Source organism: Sceloporus occidentalis, unplaced genomic scaffold (assembly GCF_023333645.1).
Source record: "Sceloporus occidentalis isolate IW3139 unplaced genomic scaffold, rSceOcc1.0.p SCAF_38, whole genome shotgun sequence".
Lineage (NCBI taxonomy): Eukaryota > Metazoa > Chordata > Lepidosauria > Squamata > Phrynosomatidae > Sceloporus > Sceloporus occidentalis.
In genome coordinates, this window is record NW_028317018.1 from 5,965,776 (window position 1) to 5,993,391 (window position 27,616).

General features: G+C 40.0%; 1 protein-coding gene across 1 annotated transcript in view; it reads right to left on the minus strand.

The window, feature by feature from the left end:
* Positions 1–17,153: 17,153 nt before the first annotated feature.
* The window catches only part of LOC149290671 (forkhead box protein K1-like), a 41,884-nt gene continuing 31,421 nt past the window's right edge, over positions 17,154–27,616 (minus strand). Inside the window, exons 6-9 of the mRNA XM_089488457.1 lie at positions 25,695–25,855; positions 25,317–25,595; positions 24,383–24,613; positions 17,154–17,386 (exon numbers count right to left, since the gene is read on the minus strand). Coding sequence (XP_089344583.1) covers positions 17,154–17,386; positions 24,383–24,613; positions 25,317–25,595; positions 25,695–25,855 — 904 coding nt within the window. The remainder of the gene's footprint in view (positions 17,387–24,382; positions 24,614–25,316; positions 25,596–25,694; positions 25,856–27,616) is intronic.

The following is a 27,616-nucleotide window of genomic DNA, read 5'->3' on the forward strand; positions in this document are numbered from 1 at the left end:
AAGACAAAATTCACCTCTATTCAGAATAATAAAACAATTATAATTACCACCACTTGTTGCTGTTGTCCAACTGGTCCTTGTAGAAGTTAATCCAGGTTCAGTGGCAAAAAAAATTAAGTGGGAAGAAATATAACTTTCTAAAAGTTATATATGTTAGTACTCCAAGTAACTCTGAGAATAAAATATGGTGCCAGGATCTTAAGATGTTCCAAATTCTCTGGGGTAAATTTGGTGAATAAGTCCGTCAAGGTCTGTCTGTTTCAGGGTGCCTTTGTTTCAGGGTGCGTTTTAGGGTGAGTTCCGTTTGTTTAGGTGAGTCCCCCTCAATTATTAAAGACATAAGCTTTTAAAGACAGGGCTTATTATCATAACCTCCACCTCTTGATTGGAATTCTCCAATCATAACGGTGGGTTTTACCCATTATAATTAGGACTTCTACTCATATTTACACTGTTGTAATTTCTTAATTTACCTCAGAGAGACGCTCTGATCTAAGAGACCATTACCCTATGTGTTTGGAATTTATCCATGGTCACCCTTATCTTTAGATGTTACCTCCTAGATAGTACCATTACATAAGTTATGGTGGGTAAAAGGTGATGGAAACCCTTCCACTTAAATGTAAGGGGTAGTAGAAATATTATTAAACACTCATCTACAGACACCAGACAAGCCAGAAGGCTTGTTTTTCCCTCAGAAATTATTATTATTATTGTTAACCTTATTTGTATGTGCCTACCCAGAATCCCTTGTGGTTGTGAATGCACCATGAGATTTCTGAGGGAAAAACAAGCCTTCTGGCTTGTCTGGTGTCTGTAGATGAGTGTTTAATACTTCTACTACTCCTAGATAGTAAATCAGGTCTTTGTAGTCACCCATATCTCTAGACCAGTGATGGCGAACGCGTGGCACGCCGAGCCGTCTCTGTGGGCACGCCGTGACTACAGTCATACACTGTAGTCACGGCGTCGGCTCCCGCGGACTACATCTCCCACAGTTCTCTGGGGAGAACCCTCCCCAGAGAACACTGAAGCCACGCCCCCGCTCTCAAACATCTGACGCACCTGCGTGCAGTGGCGTCGCTACAGGGGGGCAAGGGGGGGGCAATTGCCCCCCCTAGGTTATTCCTTGCCCCCCCCTGTTGCCCCCCTGCCGAATTTGGAACCATCCAGCGGATTGCCCAGGACAGTCCCGCAATGGGACTTTAAGTCCTGGGCAGCCTGAAACGCTTTTTTTTTTTTGGACCGCTCGGCCCCCCTCACTCTCCTCCACGAGGCCTCTACCTCCGCCGCAGTGCCGACGTTTCATACTGAGCGCCGGTATATGACACCATATCCAGCGCTCAGGAGTGAAGACAGAAGCCTCGTTCTCCCGCCGCAGGACTTTAAAGGTGAGTGAAATACAAAGGGGGTGAGTAGGGAAAGAGGAGGGAGAGGGGTTAGAAAGTGATAAGGGAGGGAGAAGGGGTAGAAAGTGATAAGGGAGGGAGAAGGGGTAGAAAGAGATAAGGGAGGCAGAAGGGGTAGAATGTGATAAGGGAGGCAGAAGGGGTAGAATGTGATAAGGGAGGCAGAAGGGGTAGAAAGTGATAAGGGAGGGAGAGGGGGTACATGTTAATGAGTGAGTATGAATTAATATGTGTGGATGCATTGTGTGAATGCGTGAGAGTATGCATTAATGTGTGAATGAATTGTCTGAATGAGGGAGAGCATGAGTTAATATGTGGATGAATTGTCTGAATGAGGAAGAGCATGAGTTAATATGTGAATGAATTGTCTGAATGAGGGAGAGCATGCGTTAATATGTGGATGAATTGTCTGAATGAGGGAGAGCATGAGTTAATATGTGGATGAATAGTCTGAATGAGGGAGAGCATGAGTTAATGAGTATGTGTGTATCATAGATATGTAATTTCAAAGATGGCACTCACCGGGGAATTCTCTCTGACAGCGAGTCGCCACTGCCTGCGTGGGATATCACCTGACACACGGACATCACAGGAGCAACTGGGGACTGACCCCACACCGATTCCCGCAAATCAAGTAAGTTTTATAACCAATTTAAAAAAATACATGCACGTGTACAGTTGTTTTTTATTTTTTTTTGTTTTTTTCAATAAAAAAAATGTTTAATGGAAAGCTCTGTTATTGTGTTTTTCTTTTTAAACAAAAGCTGTTAATTAGTTTGAAAAACTGTACGAATTGTTTTTTCTAAACTAAAACCTCGTTATTCAGGTTTAATTGCAGTGTTGGCACTTTGAAAAAAATAAGTCGTTTTGGTTTGCAGTTTGGGCACTTGGGCTCAAAAAGGTTTGCCATCACTGCTCTAGACGTTGCCTCCTAGGTAGTAAATTAGGTTTTGGTGGTCTTACGACGTATCCCCCATTCCAATTTACATTCCTAAGGATATGTAGTGTCTACTCCTTGACTTTCTCATGGAAGATAACGTTAATTAGATCATATATACTGAAGCATCTATATACATGTATACTTCTTTGTTCTCAATTATAGAGAACAGAAAGAAATAATCATTATACGATTAAGTAAAATAAAATGGCTCTGACTCCATTTTGTGTTCATGTATAATACTGTTACAGGCCTCAGTAGAAGTTAAGGTTAATGACTGTTACAGGTCTCAGTAGAAGTTAAGGTTAAGGATTTAACTACGCAGTACTAGTAGTTTCTGCTACATAAGATTTTTTTAATGTTTTAAGAATAGAATGTTTTGGCTATTCTATAAAAATGATCAACAGCTTAGCCTTGGTGATTTTCCTCTCCTGAGTTTTTTATGACCGTTAGTACTCTTTTTGAGGTAGCGATACGCAGGTCTAGTTACAAAATCTTATATATATGTAGACTTTTGTTTATACTCTGGGGCAGACCGAGAGACTGAAGCTAGACTTCATATCGAGACTGACTGGTATGTTTATTTTTATTTTTTATGCATATAAGCTTTAACAGGCATTCTATGTTATACTCTGTTTTAATTTTGGATTTCTGTAATTTTTATTATTATTAAATAAATAATTACTATTTTGAATTCTCAGTCCTTTCTTATAATTGTGCTCACGATTTCATCTATTGAATGTGAGACCTATCCACATGTATAAAATTGAAATTTGGTAACTTATCACTTAGGGTGGAGAATAACCTCTTTTTAAGACATTACATGGGAGGAAAGGTGTGAACCTATCACAATACATATATAGAATACATGTTTTTCATCATAAAATATCTGACAAGAGATGACGTCTTTCCAGCGCTCAGCATTTCAAGCCGGCACCGAGACCGAGCAGGGAGACTCACCGCAGGACTGCTGAAAGGTAAGTACGGGGGGGGAAGGGTAGATAATGGGGGGGGGTATTTTAAACTTCGCCCCAGGCGGCATTTTGTTTTGGGCCGGCCCTGCTAATACCTTTCGCTATACAGCCAAGCTAGCATTACCTGCTGCTCTACTACATCGTCTACCTACCTTTAAATCCTCAGAAATAATTACCCCTAAATCCCTTTCCTCGCACATTGAGGTTAGGACAGCATCAAATATTCTATACCTTATTGAGGTCCCATTCCCTCATTTTCATTTGTAAAAACTGAACCAAAATATTCATTGAGGCAGTCAGCTAGACCTTTATCCTCTTCTACATACATTCCTTATTTTGTTTTTAATCTAACTAATCCTTGTTTTACTTTCCTTTTCTCATTTATCTATCTAAAAATGTTATATCTCCCTTTTTTACTGACAGGGCAATTCTCTCTTGTGCATGTTATTTGGCAGCACTTTCTGCCTAATTTTATATTTATCTATCTTCCTCACTTTTGGTATTTTTGTATTTACTAAAGGCTAACTTCCTGTCTTTTACGATTTTGGCCACTTCTGCAGAGTACCACAGTGGTTTATTTAATTTTTTTACTCTTACTGACCAGCCTAATACAAAGTTTCTGTTATCTTCAGTAATACAACTTTTACATAATCCCATTTCTCCTGGACTCCATCTGATGACTCCATTAATTATTATTATTATTATTTATTGTTTTATATAAGGCCATCAAATTCCGTAGAGCTGTACAATGTTCTCATTTTAGAATTGTGGTCAGGGCAAATTAATAGAATTAGTGGAATGGAGACATAATGACGAAAGGGCCATTCGGTCTAAGGTATGCCAAACCCGACGTACCAGGTAAGCCTAGAAGAGGGCAAAAGGAAGAAGACAAAGTTAGTCCAACCATAACTTGGTCATAAGTAAACATGACAATATGTAACAATAAACAATAGAGCGAGTGACATAAAGGCATTGCGAATTTCAGATGTATTTTTTGGAATATATAGTGAAAAACAGGAGGATTGCCATCTGCCTAGCTGCTTGATTATAAGGGCAGGAACTATATTCTTCAAAGCCGCCAAGGCTGCCCTGAAGGAGTGACCCAAGTATGCAAGCAGGTTAAGGCCTGGTTAGTAATAACCTAACATATCTTATGAACACAACTGACGATAATGGCTCCCTGGGAAAGGGCAAAATCGGTTTACCAGCTCTCAGAACTGCTACTGGGCACCAGGGGGAATTAGTAGGAAAAAGACATAATTTTTGTACTCAGACCGGATGTATTCGTCTTCTTATAACTGAGGGACAGCACGTAATGATCAGAGATGCAACACAAGTTGGAATTTTTTTCGAAACAAAGTCGAATTCCCAGTCCTCTGCCCACTCATTTTTGTCCCTCTACCAACAGCCCTCCCTCCACTATCTCTGCAGGAACATCCGCTCCTACGCCCCTTAAAACGCATGATAAGTTGGGTAGACCTATCTCTTTTTGTAGGCGGGTCTTAGATTCGTAACACCTTCGACACCTCAGGTTGCCATTTTTGTCAGTGTAGGCTACTTGATGCATCATGGTGGGTAGGTAGGTACAGACAGGCACCCAACAGACAGAAAAGCAGGACTGGAATCAAAGAATAAGGGGGAACTGTAGCGAGGACAGGGGAACTGTAGCGAGGACCAGGGAAACCAGAGTGGCAGGGCACATGGCTTGGAAGCCCTCAGACAGGGCACACGGCTCGGAAGGTAGGTAAGCCTGGGACACGCTGGGGTCTGCTACACAAATCAGGATTGAGAACGTAGCCAAGGTCATACACAGGAAATCAGAACAAGTAAACAGATCTTTAGCTGAAAGCAGACTAACAGGGACCCAAGCCAAACAAATGCACGGGCCAAGTCTGTAGGGCAGAGCAAGAATATAAGGGTAGGGCTAAACTCAGGTAACGTGGCTCAGCTGTCCCAAGTAATTACAAAGGGGTGCTCCAGAGAGGGAAGGGTGGCCACTAGTAGCTGCAGGTAGACATGTGAATGAATAATTTTTACATGGTCCAGGCTGGTAGATCTGTGGAAATCATAAAAGGCATGACCCCCATATCTGCAACCCAATTCCACAATTTTAAATAAATAATGGTCGAATTCCTCCCTTAGGGAATGCTAAGCAGATAACGTCCCTGTAAAGGCTGAAAGCCAGGACAAACTCGGGAAGATAATTTCTCTTTTCCTTTCAGGACCCCTGAAGGGGTAGGTCCAAAATTAGGTAGGGGATGGGCCTGCCCAAGCAGGCTGGCTTCCAAATTGGCCATGTTCTCGTGAATGGAGACCGATGCCACTAGTGAGGTGAGCATGTCCCTCATTTGAGCCAAGTCCACAGAACAAGATTGTCGAGGGCTGGACCTAAGAGAAGGAGACAGGCCTAAACAGTAGGCGAAAAAGTTCTGCTATCCTAGCCGAGGCCAAAAATGGAATGCCTCTCCTTGTTAATTCTGCCATCAATTTGGGAATCCTCCAAGCACGTAGAGAAGGTGAGGCAGCAATGTCTGACCCTTGCGCGGGTGAGTGGGGAATGGAAGACCTTTCCTCTTGTTCGATTGATATGGCATTAAATGAATATATAAAAGGAGCCACAGACAGATACCACAGGCCCTAGGATCTAAAACCCTATACCTAAACGAGCTATGCGATAAAGTGGGATGAAAAACATAGGGGGAGGCCTACCTAATAGTGAGGCACAAATGACTAGCTCGAGTGACGTAACCTCCAAACGAGGAGGATAAAACCAGTACCTGAGGTGGAGGTCCCCTCTGTCACTGTTTGAGAAGTACCTAGGTAAAGGAGACCTATCGCAGAATAGTACTGGGAGACCTAAAGCAAAAAAATACACAACCACATGACCTGGGACCTTAACCTAAAGCTGACAGGGTTAACCGCCTCATCAAAACCCCCAAAACCTAAAGCAACCGTCTCTGTCCCTAACAACAACACCACATAAAAGCAGAACCAGCACAGTGAAAACATGAAACAATCACACGGACAAGCTGTAACGTATAGTTAGTAATGTGAAGAAAGATATAGCGAAGGAATGTAAACACACTAAAAGTGCAGACATAGTAACATGAACCCAGCAGTATAGAAGTATAGTATAGTATAAGACGTATTGCCAACAATATTATGTAATATAAGTGCACAAAGGCAAGTGGGCGTGCTTAATAATGTGTAGTGCAGGACTATCAGAATTGAAAGGGATAAACAAGCTTGGGAAGGTTTATGTTTGATGAACAGCCCCTGTGTAGTGCCATGCATACACAATGGAGTCTGTACCAACAACAGAACCCTGCATAGACCCCGCAAATGAGTCAACAAACAAGCAACAAGAAAACAAAGTATAACAGGAAGGTGGTGCCCCCCCCCCTCGAATAACCTGGAAAAACCTGATTTACAGGAGTTGTTTGGCTTGTAACGGTTCCTGAAACACAGAACCGCCACACTACCAATACTAGCCGAAAACCGCGATGCCACTTCTGGAAGTTCCTTGACATCACTTCCTTACAGCATCAGCAAACGTGAGACGCTGCAACCACAGCCCCTCCCACAACTACAGGCTAATGCCAATTAGCCTTAAATCAGCTTTTCTAAAATCTAAAACTTTTGTTTTTGTATGATGCGATTCGGTTCTGATCATATATTAAACCCTTCAAGACCGGGACGTACCTGGTACTTCCTGGTCAAAGGTCACCGGCTGACCGGGACGTACCAGGTACGTCATCGATGATGCGCGATCCAGCGTCGCTATGAACGCTGGGATCGCAAGGAGCGGCTGCTACTGACCGCTGGGTGTCCCCAGCGATCCGTAGCAGCCACTCCCCCTCAATTCCGTGCACGTGATCGCTTTGAAGCGAATCACGAGCATGGAATTTAAATATTTACAAAAAAACTGCGCTCTTCAAGGGACCTGCGTCGGACCTGAAGGGGTTAAACCACACAGACTGATGATCACTAGATCCTAAACTTTTCAAATTAAAGTCACCCATGATTATAACATCCCCTTTCACTGTCATTTAGCTATTTCCTCCACTAGTAGATTATCTCATTTTTCTACTTGTCCTGGGGGTCTATAAATCACACCTACACGAGTTACTTTACTTTTGCCAAATTGTACTGTAACCCAAACCGACTCTATGTTCTCCTCACCAACTTGTGTTAAGTTAGATTTTATGTTATTTTTCACATATAGGGCCACCCCTCCCCCTTTCTTGCCCTTTCTGTTTTTTCTATATAAAGAGTACCCCGTTATTGATATGTCCCAGTAACAGCTACTATATCAACATTCTCAGTTGCCACTACTGTTACAAGTTCATGGATCTTATTCACTAAACTGCAAGCATGACCTTTAGCTTGTCATTTAACACTAATGCTGTAATCGCTTTCTGTCCTTGCGTCTCCCTATTATCTGTATAGACCAAGCCCCCAGATCCACCCACCTGGTTTCTAAGTAAATCACCTTCCCTTTCTATACCGTCTAGCCCGGTATTTATTCCCGCCCCCCCATTCCTAGTTTAAAATCTCCTCCAACCATCTAGCTATTCTCTCCCCAGGTACATTGGACCCTCTTGCATTTAGGTGCAATCCATCATGACTATACGAGATCATACCCCAAAGCAAAATCAGCCCGGTGCTCTAAAAACCCAAAGCCCTCCTTCTTATACCAAGACTTCAGCCATGCATTTAGCTGCGTAATCTCCTGCTGCCTTTCTGGTGTAGCGCATGGCACAGGTAGTATCTCTGAGAAGACTACCTTAGAGGTCCTTTTTTAATCTTACTCCATAAATTACCTTTTAGGACACTCCATCTTCCTGTGTCATTGGTGCCAATAAGCACCAAGACAGCTGGGTCCTCACCACCCCCTCCCAATAATCTATCAACTCTGTCTGCAACAGAGAGTGACATTTACCAGGGGCTGTACATTCATACCTAAAGTACAACTGAAAAAGGCTGGTGGTAAAATGTGTGCATACAAAGAGTTAAAATACCAACATTTAAAATACCCTGGGGTGTCTCATTTTCAAAAATATATGGTTTTATAGGGCACATTGAATTGGCCAGGCTCAAAGATGTACGTAATAGGGCATGGGCACAGGATCACCAAATGTCAAAGTTCAACACTGAAAAATGTGGGGTATCACTGTACACAGGAGATGTTGCTGAACACATATTGGGGTGCTGTGTGACAGTGACATATATCAGGCGCTATAAATTTATACTTAAAGTACAACTTGTGTGGGAAAAATACACACAAAAAATACTACTACATACGTTGACAAGGGCTGGTGATAAAATGTGTGCATGGAAACAGTTAAAATACCAGCATTTGAAATACCATATCTAGTTTTCAAAAATATATGGTTTGATTGATTAAATTGCATTGGCCGGCTTCAAAGATACCCGAAATAGCACATAAAGGCAGAATTATCAGATTTGGAGAAAATGGTTTTGAAATAGGAAAACACTACTTGTACTTATTGCCCAATAACTTGCAGAAAAAAAGCAAAAAGAAAACCAAAACAAAACATAAAAAGCAGGCTTTTTCATTAGTTTTTAAAGATGAGTAAAAGATTTTTCAAGTAAGTTAGAAAAAGTCCTTTTTTCTAAATTATTCACCATAATTTATTTATTAAATGATATGATACAATCAAAATAATTACATCTAAAGAAAGCCCTTCTTGTCCTGAAAAAAACCCCAATATATAACTCGTGTGGGTTCAGTAAACGGGAAGAAACTTACAGCTAAACACGAGCACTGCAGAAATGTTAAAACAGCCATTGTCACAAAGGGTACAAAAATAAAATCAGCCATTGTCACAAAGGGGTTAATTGTTTTACGTAAATTGGTTTTTCTACATTTTTGACTTGTCCAATGTGGTACTGTGCGTTACTGAAGTGTCCATAAGCTGTAGTCAGCTTAAAATATAACTTGGTGGTGGCAGCGTATTACCAGTCTGGGGTGGTATGTGTGGAGTGTTTATGGGTTAAGTGAGGGACCAAAGGGGTGGTATCGTTAACCCTTGCACACCCTATGTGTCCGGTTATCCAATATAAACGTGACACCATCCACCAAAAATAATAAATATATATATATAAAAAATACACTTTTTATAAGTGCTAAAATTATTCCCAGAACTCCTGGCATGGAAAGAGTTTAAATACTAGCATTTGAAATACCCATGGGGTGTCCAGTCCTCAAAAATATACAGTTTGATGGGGTAAATTGAACTTGCCTGCTTCAAAGAGGTCCCAAAATGTAGCAAAATGCTTGCACTCTTTTCCCTATAACTTGCAACATAAAAACATTGGGTATTTCTAAACTCAGGACAAATCGTTGAATCTATTTAGCAGTTTTTTCATTAGCTTTTATAGATAAATAAAATATGTTTTTAAATAAAAGTGAAAAAGGTGCCTTTTCACCATATTTTATTATTTCTTTTATAGGAAATTAGATGAAATGATCAAAATAATTGTACCTAAAGAAAGCCCTTCTTGTTCTGAAAAAAAAGGAGTATATAATTTGTGTAATTACACTAAACGAGAAAGAAGAAAATTACGGCTAAACACAAGCACCGCATAAATGTTAACAGCCTTGGTCACAAAAGGTACAAGAAGAAAAAAACAGCCTGGTCCTTAAGGGGTTAAACGGGTTAGGCCAAAACTGAGGAAGATGTCTTCTCCTGAGTAAATAATTCTCATCCCCAGTAGTTATCTTTAGAATTACTTCCCCAATAATTCTTTACCCTCAAAGGAGATGCTACACAAACAATGTTTAGACGCTTTAGCTGCTGCCAAGGATTTTAGTCATAGATTCCATCGCTTAGAATATCTTTCTTCTTTGTCTTCATTGAATCTTTGAAAACAGCAGTAACATCATCATAAGCTTTAATGCAGGAAGAGCATAACTTCCTAGTGGGGTCAGATAAAGTAGCCTTGCAATTCTTACAGGCTGTATGTCCCGTTTCAGAGGTAGCTTTTTTAGGATCTCCAGTGTCTTCAGGAAAACCCCAGAAAAAAACCTAGCCCAAAACCACTGGAGTCAAGCTATCAGACACTTTCAAATCAGTGGTCATGCCATCAGACACTTTTTCTTTAGATTAGCAAAAGGTGCATTAGACCTGCAAACGTGATAATAATCATATGTTACAATTCTGAGTGGATTATGCAGAGTTCTCACACAAATATATCTCCCTGTAAAATCAAGCTAGTGAACCCCAAGGCTCCCACAAGTCCAATAGAAAATAAAAAAAGGCAGAAGCCCCTACCCAGGATAGGGCCGAAAAAAAAAGGTTTCAGGAGTTTGATTTTCTGCCCTACCTGGATCGGCAGAGACTTTCCCTCTGCTACAAGAAGTGAAGTAGAAAAATATAATATAATACTGAAACCAAATGTAAAGGTAATTGATTTAGCTTTTTGTATATTGTGGCTTATGTGGTTTGTTCACTGAAGCTGTGCTATTAGGTGGGACAATACATTTCACAGGCAAGGTCTCCCCCTCCCAAACTCAAAGCCTCACTCACATGCCGTGACACATATTAAAGTACTTTGTAAATAACCTTTTTAAATACCTTCTTTAGTTGTGCAATCGAAGTCAAAGGGGGAGCATTTGTGTGAGGTGTCTTGTTAAAAACCCTGAAACTATTGTTCAAGCTGGCTGGCGGCGAGTCTATTCTGCATAAGCAGGAACAAAAAGGAAATATGTTTGACTGAACATATCTAGAGCTAGAGGACATGGAAAGAGTGAAAATGCATAATGTGGATTCGAAAGTCTTCCATAGATTAAATGATAATTTAAAGGGTACACTCAGCTATCATATACATTAATGTGGATATGATGACTGTGTCCCTTTAGTTGATATGTCAACATATGCTCTTAATCATCCCCCCAAAATGGGCTATAGGCAAAACTTTAGCTTCTTGTTCTACTTTATTAAATACAAGTGAAGCTGAAAAATAAACCTAATTAGTTGCCTTTTGTCCATCAATGAAAATTTAGGGGTTGCGACCACTCACAGTGCTTTGCAAAAGTATTCACCCCTTGGCATTTTTCCTATTTTGTTGCATTCCAACCTGGAATTAGAATGGATTTGGGGTCATGAGAGGTGTTGGGTTTGCGTAAGACATAGCGTTTTCCTTGATGGCCAAAAAGCTCAATTTTAGCCTCATCTGACAAAAGTATCTTCTTGGGGAGTCTCATACATACCATTTCGTGAACAGCAAACATGTTTGCTTATTTTTTTTTCTAATAATGGAATGTTCTAAGTTTTGGATATTTATAACCCAACCCTGATCCGTACTTCTTCACAACTTTGCCCCTGATCTGTTTGGAGAGCTCTTTGGTCTTCATGGTGCTGCTTTCAGAAGAGGTGAGAATATACTGAGATCATGTGACACTAAAATAAAGCCCACCTGCATGTGCTATAATTACATAACTTCTGAAGGCAATTGGTTTAGGGGCTTCACAGGAAAGAGGATGAATTCATACGCATGCACCACTTTTACGTTTTTTTTGTGATAATTTTACTTTGCCAATTTGGACTATTTTGTGTATGTCCATTACATGAAATACAAATAAATATCTATTTTAATTCCATGTTTTAATGCAACAAAATTGGGAAAAATGCCAACAGGGGTGAATACTTTTGCAAGGCACTGTACCAACTATCTCACATTACTGCATTACACATGCTGCATTTAAGTTTCACAGTGTATTACATTTTACCTTTAAACACTGAAACTCGCTGAATTGTTGCAAGAAGAGTTGTTTTAGTTGGTAAAAAAAAATAAAAATATATATATATATATCCATCCAACCCTGTGTTCTGGAAGCTGCCTAGTAAGTTGCCCCAAAAAGAACACTTTTACCATATCGCTGACCTTCATCTGTGAACCACAGGCTCACTAGTGACAATGTGCTGTCAAGTTTCAGGATGGAATCCTAATTATTGTAGGATCATAGGTCAGGGTGTGAATCTGAAGGAAAATGAATACCAAATAACTGAATATGGATATGAAGTAACACAGATGCACAAATTACACACAAAAAAACAAAAATATCCAAGTGGTTGGAACCGGCTTTTCAAAATGCGCTATCCCTACAGTGAAATATGATGATGGCAGCATCATGTTTTTGATCTGCAGGGGGTATAGGATAGCACAAGATAATGCATAGGGCAGGGGCGTCCAAGTTTTTTCTGCAGTGGGCCACTTCATCAGAATTGTATACGTGCGCGGGCCACACTCATTTTTCACTGTGACAAAAAATATGGCCTTTAATAAAATATGCAGATTAAAATAAAGTAAAATGACACAAAACCTTTACTCTTCCTCTCACTGATTTCTGGGCCTTGAAAGTTTTGCGACTACAAATTCAGGATTCCCTAGATTTATTCTAGGGATGAACTAAAATGAAAATTCTGGACCAAAACATTCAGGGTTCACTTAGCCAAAACCGAAAATGACCCCCCACCTTTAAAAATACTAATAAAAACTCACATGTTTAATAAAAGTAGGTAACACGCAATTGGACAAAATTGGCTGACTTGGCATGATAGGAGTGTGATTGCTAACAGTAGTCACAGTCCCATCATGCCTAGGTTCCAGCACTTACACATCCATCCAGTAAATGCTGGAACCTAGGCATTATGGGACTGATTGCTGTTAGCAATCACACTCCTATCATGCCAAGTCAGCCAGTACATGCTGGTACAGGGTGGCTGTAAGTGCAGACCCCATACTGCTGGCATTATCACTACACAAGGGGGGCAGCTGGCCAGGTTTCAGCATGTACTGGCTGACTTGGCATGATAGGAGTGTGATTGCTAACAGCAATCACAGTCCCATCATGCCTAGGTTCCAGCACTTACACATCCATGCTATCACACACACACACACATTTATTCATATAATCATTAATTCACAGATTCATTCCCTCAATCACACACACTCATTCAAACACCCTCCCCACCCCCTTACCTGTACTGCAGCTCCCTCGATGCCGCTCACAGACTTCAGCAGGGGGCGCGGCCTCCCTCTGCCTTCTCTGCTAAAGCACAGAGGAAGTAGGAAGTCACGTGAACTCCGCTTCCTCTGTGCTGTCCAGAAGACCCTCCCACAAGTAAGTAGCAGGGCTTGAGGTGCGGCTCGCGTAAGATCGGTTGCCCTGGCTGCCGATCTTACGCGGGCCGCACCTCGAGGTCTCGCGGGGCGCATTTGGCCCGCGGGCCGCATGTTGGACGCCCCTGGCATAGGGGGATTCCACAGAATATATGCTGTTCAGCATGTGATACACCTTCAGTCAGCCCCATTGTGGGCAGGAGTCTTTAAGCGGCCAATCAGTTTTAAGAGAGATCAGATGACAGACAACATCTGCAGGGCTCCAGCTTCTACCACAAGCCAGTGCTTAATTTTGCTCACGCTTGGAAATATGCATTCTGCTTTAGTGTGAAACCATTATTGGCATGGCCGTCTTTAACACAAGGGAAAAGCAACCACGGTCACAGGGGGTCGCAACTGCGACCAAGCCTGACACTCTGGGGGGGGGTCCAAGTGACACCCCCCCCGCACCCACTTCCGTACAGACCTGCTGCTTAACTCAGCGTTGCTCACACACTGTGGGAATGCATATGGGTGCAAAAGAGCGTGAAAAAATTAAAAATAAAAGTGAATAAATGAGTATGCGTGATGGCATGGATGTGAAAGTAGGGGCAAAGATGGAAGTCCTACGCGTCCAATCTAGGTCCAGGGACAAGTCCTATGTGTGAAATCTGAGTGCCAGGGCTGTCCTTTGGGGTGTGCAACCTGGGACCTATGTCTGTTGCGTTACAGGTTGCAGGCATTATTTATTTGATCTCTACCTTCAATTCTGAGTTTGCTTGTGATTTTTCAGTTGATCTATACCCAGTGTCGGCTGGTGGGTAATTCCAATGGGGTTTCGCGCCTTGCGTTGTTAGACCCACCTCCCCGCTTGCATCAGTCACTGGGCTGGGTGGTGAGTGTGTTGGCTGGGAGTGCCTTCCCCGTTCGCACAGCCTTTACGGTGTGAACGGGGATCAAATGAGCAGCTCAGCCAGCGCTTTGTAATGTAAGCAAGGTTCTGGCAGAAATTGAGCAAATAGGGTCTTTCTTCTATCTCACGTGCGCTGCAGCAGTGCGTTAGAACTATGAACAGGCTGCCTGTTCATAGCTCTTTCTTGCATAGGCAGGCAACATCAGTGGACAGGAGGCTTTATATTAAACATATATTTATTATAATACTTATTTCTATTTAACTTAGATTAAAATGGATTTTTTTTCCTTTTGCGCTTGGGGGTTCATGTGCACGTGTGCTACTATGGAGGAGCCTCCACTGTCTATACCTGTAACACTGGGTTTGTGTGTTACTCAGTTGCGCTGTATTTGCAATGCTATGTTTCATGTGTTATTTATTAATACCTGCAACTACAGGGTTTGTATGTCTTGTTCAGCTGATCTATACCCACAATGCTGCAATTCCATACCTGAACTACATGAGGGATTAAAAAAAAAAGTTTAGACAGAATTAAATTTCCATTTAACATTTGTGATTCAGCAGGATAAAAACGGTAAGGATTTTGAATACCTTTGTATAGAACTAAACAGTTACACGTAATTACATACAGAGTAATGGTTAATGTATTCTTAGGAACAAAACAAAATCGACAGAAAAGGTAATTTGTGAATAAATTAAGCCCAAACGAAAAAGGGAGATAGCTTTATTCTAATACCGTATAGCCACTGCAGGTAAATGCACCCAACTAGCATTCTTTAGGTGCTAACTAACACATACAAAGAAGTGTCCAGACCCAAGGTATAAAGGGCCAAAGCAAACATTTTATTCATGTTTTCCATGTAAAATACGGAGAGAATTATCTTATTTACTAAAAAAAAGTCTTGCATACCTTATTAAAATAAAGTAGTGTTTATTCCTTGTGGTGAACACTATACACCAAATCTATATATCTATTATATAAATATAATCTTTCCGGGTTCCATTAGTGAATGTTTTTATTTGTGCTACTGCTGCCCAGAAACAAGACTAGTAAAGCCACATTATCCTCTAGTGGCAGTTTTAAAGTGGTATAAATCATGGCGATCAGTCAGTCTGTTCATTTACTTTGCAAATTCCCACGTTAAGAAAGGGTGGACAATTATAGTTACGTGATAAAATCATAGACCCCAGGTACACAACATATTTTAAACTACCAGCTTTGTGAAATTATATACTACAACTTCACGTTATTTGGCAATAAAAGTGTTGCATACTTGGATTTTTGGCTACTCAAAACTGATGCTTCATATTTAGAGGAAAACATTGATATTTAGTTTTTACAAAGGCTTATGTTTCAGGGAGCCTATTCTGCTGGCCCAAGCAACTTCAATACTGCAGGTCATAGAAAGATCACATACACAAACTAGAACATCTGAATGGGCTACAGCCCAAAAATATCAGTTCATTAACAGCCTAAATACACTAATGACTCAATATGGCATATGGTTTTTAATACATTATGTTATGGGTGGTTGGTTTAGTAAGCTGGAAGAATGAGGACAAGCACTGAATGGATGGTATCAAGGATGAGCATGTAGGAACTAAAAGTGCACATTACATATATTTAAAAAAAAAAAAAAAAACAAAAAAAAAAAACACACAAAAAAAAAACAAAACCCACAACACAAATATGTAGGTTGTGAGTGAGACTTTGAAAACAAACACAACATGATTAGATCTTAAGTTAGAATACACTGCTTATATTTAGGGTTTCAATGTGTGATATCCCAAAATTCAGATATTCATTTTTTATGGCAGTCAAAAGGACAGAAAGCACATACATTAAGAACCAGTAATATCTCAGTCACTTTTAACCAGGGAGCGAAGAATGTAATATAATGACACTCACTTATTCAACAACGTACAGGCTCTCTAAACATCTTAAAGGGGGTAAACAAGGACATGCATTCGGCGTAAGTGGTGCTGTAGACAAGATATCACTTTGCTATTTAAACCAAATTAATTCCAATTCAACAAGCAAGCAATGCAATGTCCTACAGAAAACCTAACAAGCTTTCCTAACGGACAGAATACATAAAATGTCACCAGACATTCATTAATCTATAAATTAATGCTCATTTTTAAAGTTGAAAATGACTCCTATTAAAACACCAGTGGTGTCTTAATTAAAATTATATAGTCCCTAGTTTGCGAACATTCCTGAAAGCAACTCATCATACACAAACTCACACAATACACCCTTGAGACAATGCCTCTGGGCACTTCCTTTAATGTTGGTAAATTAGTGTTACAACTTCCAACATGCTTTCACACAACACCAACTGGAGAATTCTACAAAACATCTCTGGAATACAACCACTCTTTACGCTTCATGTGCCCCTTGGCTGCATACAAACAAAATGATCTTGAAATGTTAAAAGGATGGATTTGGTAAAGTTCCTCCATATTTTCACAAATTATGGGAAAGTAGGTAGCATTTTGGTTCTTAACTCTTGCTATGCCAGTACTCTGCTAACCTATTTCCTGCTTCAATAGCAACATTGATTTGGCTTTTAACTCTCTCAGTGCTGACATGGCTTATAATGGTACATTCTCTGCTTCATGAGCAGTAAACTTAAGACACTTATTTCATGGGCAGTAAGCATGGTGATCTTCTGAGAACAAGATATTCAGTTCCTCATGGTTGTGCCTGGTACTGTTAGTTTGTCCAGTTTGTATTGTATGATTCTGTGTCATTGGTTCTGATCTGTCACCCAACCAGTAGATTTATCCTAAACATTCTTCTGCACATCCTCATATTCTCTGTTCCCATCAACTTGTGTTGAAGTGGATGTGATCACCCCTGCCTGTACCACATTGTCCTCCTCCAGACGTACTTTCTTGGGGGCAGGCTCTCCCCGAAGATTTGGAGGAGTTTTCCTGTCTCGGTCCGTGCCACTGATAACGCATACAGGAGGAGATGAGCTAGCTTGATTAGCCAGTAGATGCAGGGGGCTGGTAAGAGCTAAAAAGAGGCAAAAGGACTTTATCAGGTAAATAAAAAAAGCATTGTCCATCAAATTAAGCATACTTTAAAAAAAAAAAAAAGTGTCTACACTACAAGCATCTATTGAATAACTAGATGAAAATGTAATACTTGCATTTAAAAATATAACTGTATAGAAAACAGGACATTACGCATTTCTCAGCTAAATGGCGAAATAGGATGGAGAAACATACTTAAGAGCGAATCTTCAACCATGCACACAAGGAGACACTAAGATCACTTTTTGTTATATCTATGGGAAATTGCCATTTATATGAATATTCTTTTCACACACCATCTGCTTATACATTTTCAAAACTGTTGTGACAACATATAGTTAAATATTGTAGCAAACATCTGAGTAGTATTTTTTCTTAACAATGAACACCTGATATCACTTCTATAAATTAGAGTCCCACTTATGTTTCTGTTACTGCTCTTGTAAGGAACTTTGAAAAAGGCCATCTGTTGAAATACCATATCACGTCAACATTTATGAGTTTAGTGAAGCAATTCAGTAGGGCTTTCTGGAGGCAGAGTGACATATAGGGGGTTAAAAAGAATATCAGGGAGGCAGGGTGGCATATAGGGGGTTAAAAGGAATTTCTGGGCGGGCAGAGTGGCATATAGGGGGTATAAGGCATATCTGGGGGCAGGTTGGCAAATAAAAACAAAAAATGCATATTAAATAGTTTACATGTGAATTAATATTTAGTAAAACTTTTTTCTTATAGGGTAGTCCTAAATTCAAGCTTTTTTCCTAAATTAATAACATTTTGAGCAAATACGGTGTATATATATATATATATATATATATATATATATATATATATATATATTCATAAATCGATTAGTTGGCCGATTATTTGTCGATTTGGGTTTCCTATCCCACTACACAGGTTTTACATAACCCCCCACCTGCTATATGTACTGTATTTTTAAGTGCACCATGTTCATCTATATGTACCTGTATATATGATAACATGTGTAGACATATACATTCCCATCCCTATATTCATCACTGCACTCCTATTCCCTGTATGTGAGCACTAGCATCTTATGGTATTTTTTTTTGTCTATTTATCTTCAGCAGTGCTAAAACCCCCCCTCAAAATTCCCCACTCAGAACATTTATGACCCTCTGGAGGGACACATACTTTTACAACATCTCACCCTCTCTTATCAGATCTGGGTAGTAAGCCCCCCTCCCCTGCCACACAACATTGAATTCTATGTGTCGTTTTGCTCAGAAATGTTTTAGACTTGAGAAAGGGAGAAGAGCTCCCGAAAGCTTCTCATTCCAAAATTCTGTTAGTCCAATAAAAAAGGTATTATCACAAGATACTTATTCCATCTGTTATTTGAGAGATTATATATATATATATATATATATATATATATATATATATATATATATATATATATATATATATATATATATATATGGGCTGCAACAACTAATCCTCTGACAAATACCCCTCGTTTTATAATCCAACCTCAAATAGAGGTCGGATAATAACACTAAGATCCAGAGCTGCAGGGGACCCGGATCCGCTTCTCTGAGAGGGGGGGGGGGTGCCTGTGCGATGCTCGCAGACAACCTCCGGTGCTCCACCATAGAAGCCCCGGCGGAAGTATCGGGCAGCACAGCGGAGGTGGTCTGTGCGCATTGCGCAATGTTCGCCGGCTGCCAGAGAGGAGGATCCGCCACAGCGCTGCAGGGGACCCAGAGTCTGGAGCACGGGGGTAAGTTTGGGGGGGGATATCAAAGGCACAGTGGTATATAGGGGGTTATAAGGCATATTTGGGGGGGCACAGTGACATATCTGGGGGTATGTGGCATATAGGGTATAATAGGGCATATGTGGGGAGGGCAGAGTGGCATATGTGGGGTATGTGGCATATCTGAGAGGCAGTGTGACAAACGTGTATAACGGGGGGGGGGATAAAACAATTTTTGTTAAAAGTAACACCAACAAAAATTTTTTTGTTGGTGTTACTTTTAATAAAAATTGTTAACACACCAAAATTGGAGAAAAAAATGCTATATATATATATAGTCACACTCCTATCATGCCCTGGCAGCCAGCACATCCTAGAACCTGGGCATGATAAGAGTGTGATTACAGACTCCCTATGCCATGCTACCCCCCCCACTTACACACTCATTCACAAACATTAATTCATGCATGCTTGCTCATAAACTCCCCCACCCCTTACCTGAACTGCAGATCTCTCACTCGCAAGGGCCCAGGTTCTTCCCTCTGCAGCTTCTCTTGTCCCACCCACAGGGGAAGGAGGAGGGGACCAGGGTCATGTGACGCGCATTCACGTGACTTTGCTGGGTTCCTGTTCTCCTGGCTGGCACAAGAGATGCTGCTCGCACAGGTAAGCAGCCTGGCCCCTGCAGCCGATTATTTTCGGCCGTTTTTTTTTTTTATTTCGGTATTTTGCCGACCATGCCCTTTTCGGCCAATATATTTTGGCCACCGATATATCAGTACATCCCTAGTAACACACTATTCTGCAGAGACATTTCAGCTCTTCTAGCTTAAAGTTGTGTGAAATTTGATTTTCCAGTAGGACAATGACCCTAAAACACACATTGAAACTGTGTCAGCATTCATAAAGTGGAAAAAAAGAAAAAGAGTGCTAACTTTCCCACCACAACCCCATTTAAGATTATCGGAAACATTTGAAAATGTGAGACACACCATGACGTCTCTAGACACTCTCTGGGATCCTCTAACAGGGAGTTGGAATAACATGGATTATATTGATGTAAAAAAAAACAAAAAAAAACCTAAACATCTAAACATTGAAAGGGACACCAGTGATAACACCATGGCTACAACATCTAAATACAGTGGGGCAAAAAAGTATTTAGTCAGCCACCAATTGTGCAAGTTCTCCCACTTACAAAGATGAGAGAGGCCTGTAATTTTCACCATACTCCATAAATCACATTGTCTGATTTTTAAAGAATTTGCAAATTATGGTGGAAAATAAGTATTTGGTCAATAACAAAAGTTCATATCAATACTTTGTTGGCGATGACATAGGTCAAACGTTTTCTGTAAGTCTTCACAAGGTTTTCACACACTGTTGCTGGTATTTTGGACCATTCCTCCATGCAGATCTCCTCTAGAGCAGTGATGTTTTGGGGCTGCCCCAAAGCATGATGTTTCCACCCCCATGCTTCACCATAGGTATGGTGTTCTTTGGATGCAACTCAGCATTCTTTCTCCTCCAAACACGACAATTTGAGTTTCTACCAAAAAGTTCTACCTTGGTTTCATCTGACCATATGACATTCGCCCAATCCTCTTCTGGATCATCCAAATGCTCTCTAGCAAACTTCAGACGGGCCCGGACATGTACTGGCTTTAACCCCTTAATGACAATTGCCGGTTCTGGCACGGCACGGAAAAACAAGTCGTTTACGACAAATGACGTGCCAGGACCGGCACGTCTTTAAACGGGTGCAGAAAGTGATCTACGTTCGCTTTCTGCACCTCGAGGCATTCAGCAACGCCGCGATCGGCACCAGGGGCCATGTCTGGCCCCTCCCCGGGGCGGACGCCCGTTTTAAAAGCGTTTAGGAGGCGATCAACGATCACCTCCTAAACTTAAATGGTGTCGCTGGAATGCCTCGATCAGGAGGCATCCAGCGACACCAAACACTTACCTCTGGATGGACTGTGACCGCTCCGGAGAGCAGTCACAGCCGCTGCTACCGGTGATCTTCACCATCAGCAAGATGGCGGTGGCTGATGAAAAAGTTCGCTAGACGGTCTCCAGACCCTCTAGAGAACTCTGGCTCCACTTGCAGGTTGAATACAGGTACTGCATTCAACCATGCAAGTCAATGGAGCCCAGCTTTCTAATCACAGTGTGATTAGTAAAAATAAATTAAAAAATAAAATTAAATTAATAATAATTAGAAAAAAAATAGTAAAAAAAAAACAAACAGTAAAATGTAAAAATAATTTCCCACTGATGTCACTATCAGGGGAACCTTCAAGTTGAAATTTTTTTTTTTTTAAAAAGGCAAAAAAAAATAAATATATATATATATATATATAAAAAATATATATTTTTGTGAGCAAGCCCTAAAATTAGCACATTAGCTTAAAACAATTCTCGCATGGAAAGAGTTAAAATACTGGCATATTAAATGCCCATGGGGTGTCTACTTTTAAAAAATGTATGATTTGATGGGGTAAATTGAATTGGCCGGGTTCAACAAGGACCTAATTAACACGGGGGGGGGGAGGAGGATTGCCACACATCTAATTTCCAATTAGAAAAATGCACACGTACCAAATGTGGCCTTTTAGTTCCCCAAAAAATGACAAACCCATGCATGTGGGGTATCACTGTGCTCAGGAGATGTTGCTGAACACATATTGGCGTGTCGTGTGACAGCGGCATATACCAGGAGCTGTAAATTCATACATAACATAGGTGTGTGGGGGAAAAATACACACAAAAGAATACTACTGCAAACTTTGAAAACATTCTGGTGGTAAAATGTGTGCATGCAAAGAGTTAAAATACAAGCATTTAAAATACCCTGGTGTGTTTAGTTTTCAAAAATATATGGTTTTGTTGGGCACACTGAAATGGCCCGGCTCAAAGATGTACCGAATAGGGCATGGGCAGTGGATCCCCAAATGCCAAAGTTCAACATTGAAAAATGCGCATGTCCCAAATGTGGCCCTTTTGCCCCCAAACAGCCAGGCAAAATCATTCACGTGAGGTATCGCTGTACTCAGGAGATGTTGCCGAACACATATTGGGGTTTTTTGTGATAGTGACATATACGAGAACCTTTTAATTCATACCTGAAGTAAAATGTGTGTGACAGAACAAATGCAAAAAAATGACTACCACAAAGTTTGACAAAGACTGGTGGTAGATATGGTGCATGGAAAGAGTTAAAATACTAGCATTTAAAATACCCTGGTGTGTCTAGTTTTAAAAAAATATATGGCTTTATTGGGCATACTGAAATGGCCCGGCTCAAAGATGTACCAAATAGGGCATGGGCAGTTGGTCGCCAAACGCCAAAGTTCAACATTGAAAATGCGCATGTCCCAAATGTGGGCCTTTTGCCCCCAAACAGCCAGGCAAAATCATTCATGTGAGGTATCGCTGTACTCAGGAGATGTTGCTAAACACATATTGGGGTGTTTTACGATAGTGACATATACCAGAACCTGTTTATTCATACCTGAAGTAAAATGTGTGTGAAAAAACAAATGCAAAAAAAATTACTACCATAAAGTTTGACAAAGGCTGATGGTAGAATTAGTGCTTGGAAAGGGTTAAAATACTAGCATTTGGAATACCCTGGGCTGTCTAGTTTTCAAAAATATATGACTTGATGGGGTAAATTGCATTGGCCGGCTTCAAAGAAATGGCACATGGGGGGAAGAATTACCAGATTTGGAAAAAATGGCTTTGAAATAGCAAAACGCTACTTGTACTTATTGCCCCATAATGTGTAGAAAAAAACAAAAACACATAAAAACATTGGGTATTTCTAAACTCAGCACAAATAGAATCTATTTAGCAGGTTTTTTCATTACCTTTTATAGATGAGTAAAAGATTTTTCAACTAAAAGTTAGAAACAGTAATTTTTTTCTAAATTTTACCATATTTTTAATAGTAAATCATATGATACAATCAAAACAAATGTCATCTAAAGAAAGCCCTTCTTGTCCTGAAAAAAAACAATATACAATGTGTGTGGGTTCAGTAAACGGGAAAGAAGAAAATTACAGCTAAACACGAGCAGTGCAGAAATGTTAAAACGGCCATTGTCACGAAGGGTACAAAAAGTAAAATCAGCCTTTGTCACGAAGGGGTTAAGCAGGGGGACACGTCTGGCACAGCATGATTTGAGTCCCTGGTGGCGTAGTGTGTTACTGATGGTAGCCATTGTTACTTTGGTCCCAGCTCTTTGCAGGTCATTCACTAGGTCCCCCCCCTGTGTGGTTCTGGGATTTTTGCTCACCGTTCTTGTGATCATTTTGACACCATGGGGTGAGATCTTGCGTGGAGCCCCTGATCGAGGGACATTTTCAGTGGTCGTGTATGTCTTCCATTTTCGAATAATTGCTCACACAGTTGATTTCTTCACACCAAGCTGCTTGCCTATTGCAGATTCAGTCTTCCCAGCCTGGTGCAGGTCTACAATTTTGTTTCTGGTGTCCTTTGACAGCTCTTTGGTCTTGGCCATAATGGGGTTTGGAGTGTGACTGTTTGAGGTTGTGGACAGGTGTCTTTTATACTGATAAGTTCAAACAGGTGCCATTAATACAGGTAACGAGTGGAGGACAGATGAGACTCTTAAAGAAGATGTTACAGGTCTGTGAGAGCCAGATATCTTGCTTGGTTGTAGGTGACCAAATACTTATTTTACCGAGGAATTTACCAATGAATTCATTCGAAATCCTACAATGTGATTTCCTGTATTCTTTCCCCCCATTCTGTCTCTCATAGTTGAAGTGTACCTATGGTGAAAATTACAGGCCTCTCAAATTACGGCTGACTAAATACTTTTTTGCCCCACTGTAACTACAAGAAGGACCTTGTCTCTACACGTCACTCAGGGGGATAATTTGCAATTATGGCACTAATTCCCACAATGAAAGATCTTATAGCTGAAAAGGGCTGACCAACTACATATTAATGTCTATGTATTTAGAATGCAATGTCAAAAGTCCCTGTTGGCGAAATGGTCAGGTGTCCAATACTTTTAGTATATAGTATAGTTTGTTTTTTTTTGCATTAACAATGTATAATTTATAAATGGGTGAAATGGTGAAAAATCCCCTCATGTATAAAATAAAATGAAAGATTATCTTTCCTGAAAACAACTGTAGTGGTCCCAACAAAACCATGATAATTGTCATGCTTTTATATTTTTCTGCTCTACTGCTGAATAAAAAGAAAAGGACTGTTACCATAAGCAGCTGTGCTGTTACTGGTTGGAACGTCATTCCCATTGGATGTCACCGTTCGCATGGGCAGTTGGTGTGGACTCAGGGTCAATGGTGCAGCCTGCTTCAAGAAAGCAACGGTTTGGCCAGGAACTCCTTGAGACATCTGGCTGGCTACAGTCTGAATAACTCTACTGGTATTAGGGAGGGTAGGAAGTGTAGCAAAAGTGATGGTCTTCTTCTCATCCTGGCTTCCTGCAAAAGTAACAATGTTGCGTCAAAAATTGCGCTCACTGAGGCAAAAATGCCACTTTGAAAATGTTTTGGTTTTTTTTGTGCTTATTTTAAATTATCTCACGCTACCTAATCCGCCCATAAAGTAGTCAAATGTCACACGGCAGAACCCAATAATTTATTAGCAATATTTATAATAAACAAGATTTATAAATATACACAGTTGTAAAGTAGGGGATGCTACTAGATAACACTTCTATGACACATGAACTATATGAGATGTTGCCAAAATATGTAATGCTTTATTTATTAAAAAAAGAAAAAAAGTTGGTGGGAGTTTCCTTTTAAATTCGTACTGAACGTTACAGCTCAACAAGTTTACTTGCTAACGCAGGGAGCAAGCAGCTGTGTGTGCCTGGTGTTTTGTGGGGGCTTAAACTCCCAGAGTTTTTTCATATAGAACACTGTGCAGGGAAGAAGAACTTAGATAAAAGGAAAGCATGATATAACACAGGAACAGAGCTTATGAGTCTAAGCTCACATAAACAGAGGCCTATGCACTACATTCATGGAAAAAGCAAATTGGTTACTGGGTTTTAGAGTTCCTATGTCATAGCACATATTTATCCTTAATCGTGAAATAAATCTTTAATATACACAGAACATCAAATAGAAAAGGATCCTGATATCACTAAACAATATTATGCGAGTACAACTCAGTTACCTTTTCCTTCAGCATTCACATCCAATATAGTTCCATGTATCTCTTGCGTGGTACATGTTGACCCTGGATTTGTAATTATGTATCCATTAGCAGAATTATTGGACGTCGTCAATACACGCACCATGGTGACGGTGGGTGCTTGTTGCATCACGTGGATTGTGGGGCCAGCAGATTGTGACGTTACAATTGAAGCAGGCACGTATGCCATTGGCTTTGCCATAAAACTGGGCTGTCGTTGGGGTAATGCCATGATAATGGACTGAGAACTCACTGGAGACCCTGAAAGATAAAATGTGTTGAGGCGAAAAATAATTAGTTTGAAATGCTGTAATTGATATATGCTATAGAACTAATAAAAGCCAATTAAGAAAATGTTACCTGGAGCACTCTGGGAGTATCGGTATTCTGGAACAGAACTTAATTTAGAGCCAAAGTCATGTGGCATAGGGGAGCCCTCTCGAGAAAGACATTCAGGGGTCTGTACACCACTGGAACTAGGGGACATCAGACCAGGATGTGTGGGGGAAGCAGGAGCGCTCCTAAGACAGATATTTTATTATTTGTACAGTCATTTTAGCAACTTACTAGGAAAAACCCTAATATTTATAAACAGTATGATCTAAATATCCCACCTTTCCCAGTTAGTCCTTTGAAATGGACATTTGCAAACATGTAGCCCAATTAGCTTGAGTTTTAGACTTTGAAGCAATTTACTATAAAATGCATTATTCACAAGCAAATATGAGAAATATATAAATTGTAATTGCAACAAGCATTTTTACACTGCAGATTTATGGCATCATGGTGTCTAAACATATAATCTGAGTACAAACGGTATTCTAAAAATACACATAATTCTATTTTTTAATATAAAGTCTGGTTTAAATTGATCAAAATAAAAATAGCTTAACCCCTTAAGAACAGAGATGGGTTTTTTTTTTTTTTTTTTATTTGTTTTGTACAATGGCCATTTTACATTTCTGCGATGCTCATGTTAAGGTGTAATCTTAGTACACAAGCTATATATTTTTTTCCACGAAAAGGGCTTTCTTTAAATATTATTTTGATCATATATAATTTACTAAAAATATTTCTGCCTTTTATTTAATAGTTAATAAAAAAACCTGCTAAATAGATTGATATTTGTCCTGAGCTTAGAAATACCCAATGTTTTTTTTTTTTAAAGTTATACGGCAATAAGCACAAGGAGCATAATGTTATTTCAAAACCATTTTCTTACATGGTCATACTGCCCCCATGTCCCATTTGGGACATCTTTGAAGCCAATTATTTCAATTTACTCCCATCAAACTATATATGTTTGAAAACTAGATACCCAGGGTATTTCAAATGCTGGTAAATGCTGCTCTTTCCATGCACACATTTTAAATCCAGCTTTTGCCAAATTTGCAGTAGTATTTGTTGCGTGTCCCCACCCCAACATGTATTAAACAACATCTCTTGAGTACAATGACACCACCCATGCGTAGGTTTGACACAAAAGAATCAAATTGCAGTGTGTGAAGAATGGTTGTAGTTAATGGTGAAGGTGGTCTTGTTAATATTAATATTTTATTAACCATATCACAAACGGTATTAATGGTAAGGTACCACTTAATGCATTTGATATAAAGGTTTGCAACTGAGTAGACCTTCCTGGTGGAACAAGCAAAATAGCAAATGATTGAATTAAATTAGAGAGCAGCAGCTACAATTTAAGGCTGATCAATTGAAAATAATGCACTTAGGATGTAAAAATCCAATGTCAAACCAAAGACCTGAGGGCACTGTTTTGCCAGAAACAATAGATTATTCCTGAGGACTTAAAAGTAAGCAGGAAATACAATAAAGCATTGGAAAAAGCAAGTAGGACACTAGGTACAGCTAGAGGGATTAGTAGAAGAAGGGAGGTGGTTTTGCCATTTCACAGATCTCTGATCAGATCTTGAGACCGCATCTCCAGGCAGATATTTAAACTCAGAGGAGAGAGTTCCTAATCTCTGCTCGTTACCTGTATAAAAAGACACCTGGGAGCCAGACATCTTGCTGATTGATAGGGGAGTAAAATGCAAACCAATGTTAATGAATTTATTTGAAATGCCTTATTCTGGATTGTTATTCTGTCTCTCACCATTAAAATTAAAATAGACTGATCATGTCTGTCAGTGTGAAATAGTACAAAATCAGCAGGGGATTAAATATTTTTTCCTTCACTGTACATGAAAGTGCACAATAGATGACTATTCTACAGAGGGACTAGCAAATGCTTTTTCTTCATGCGTCAATTAAAAATTGTTTTA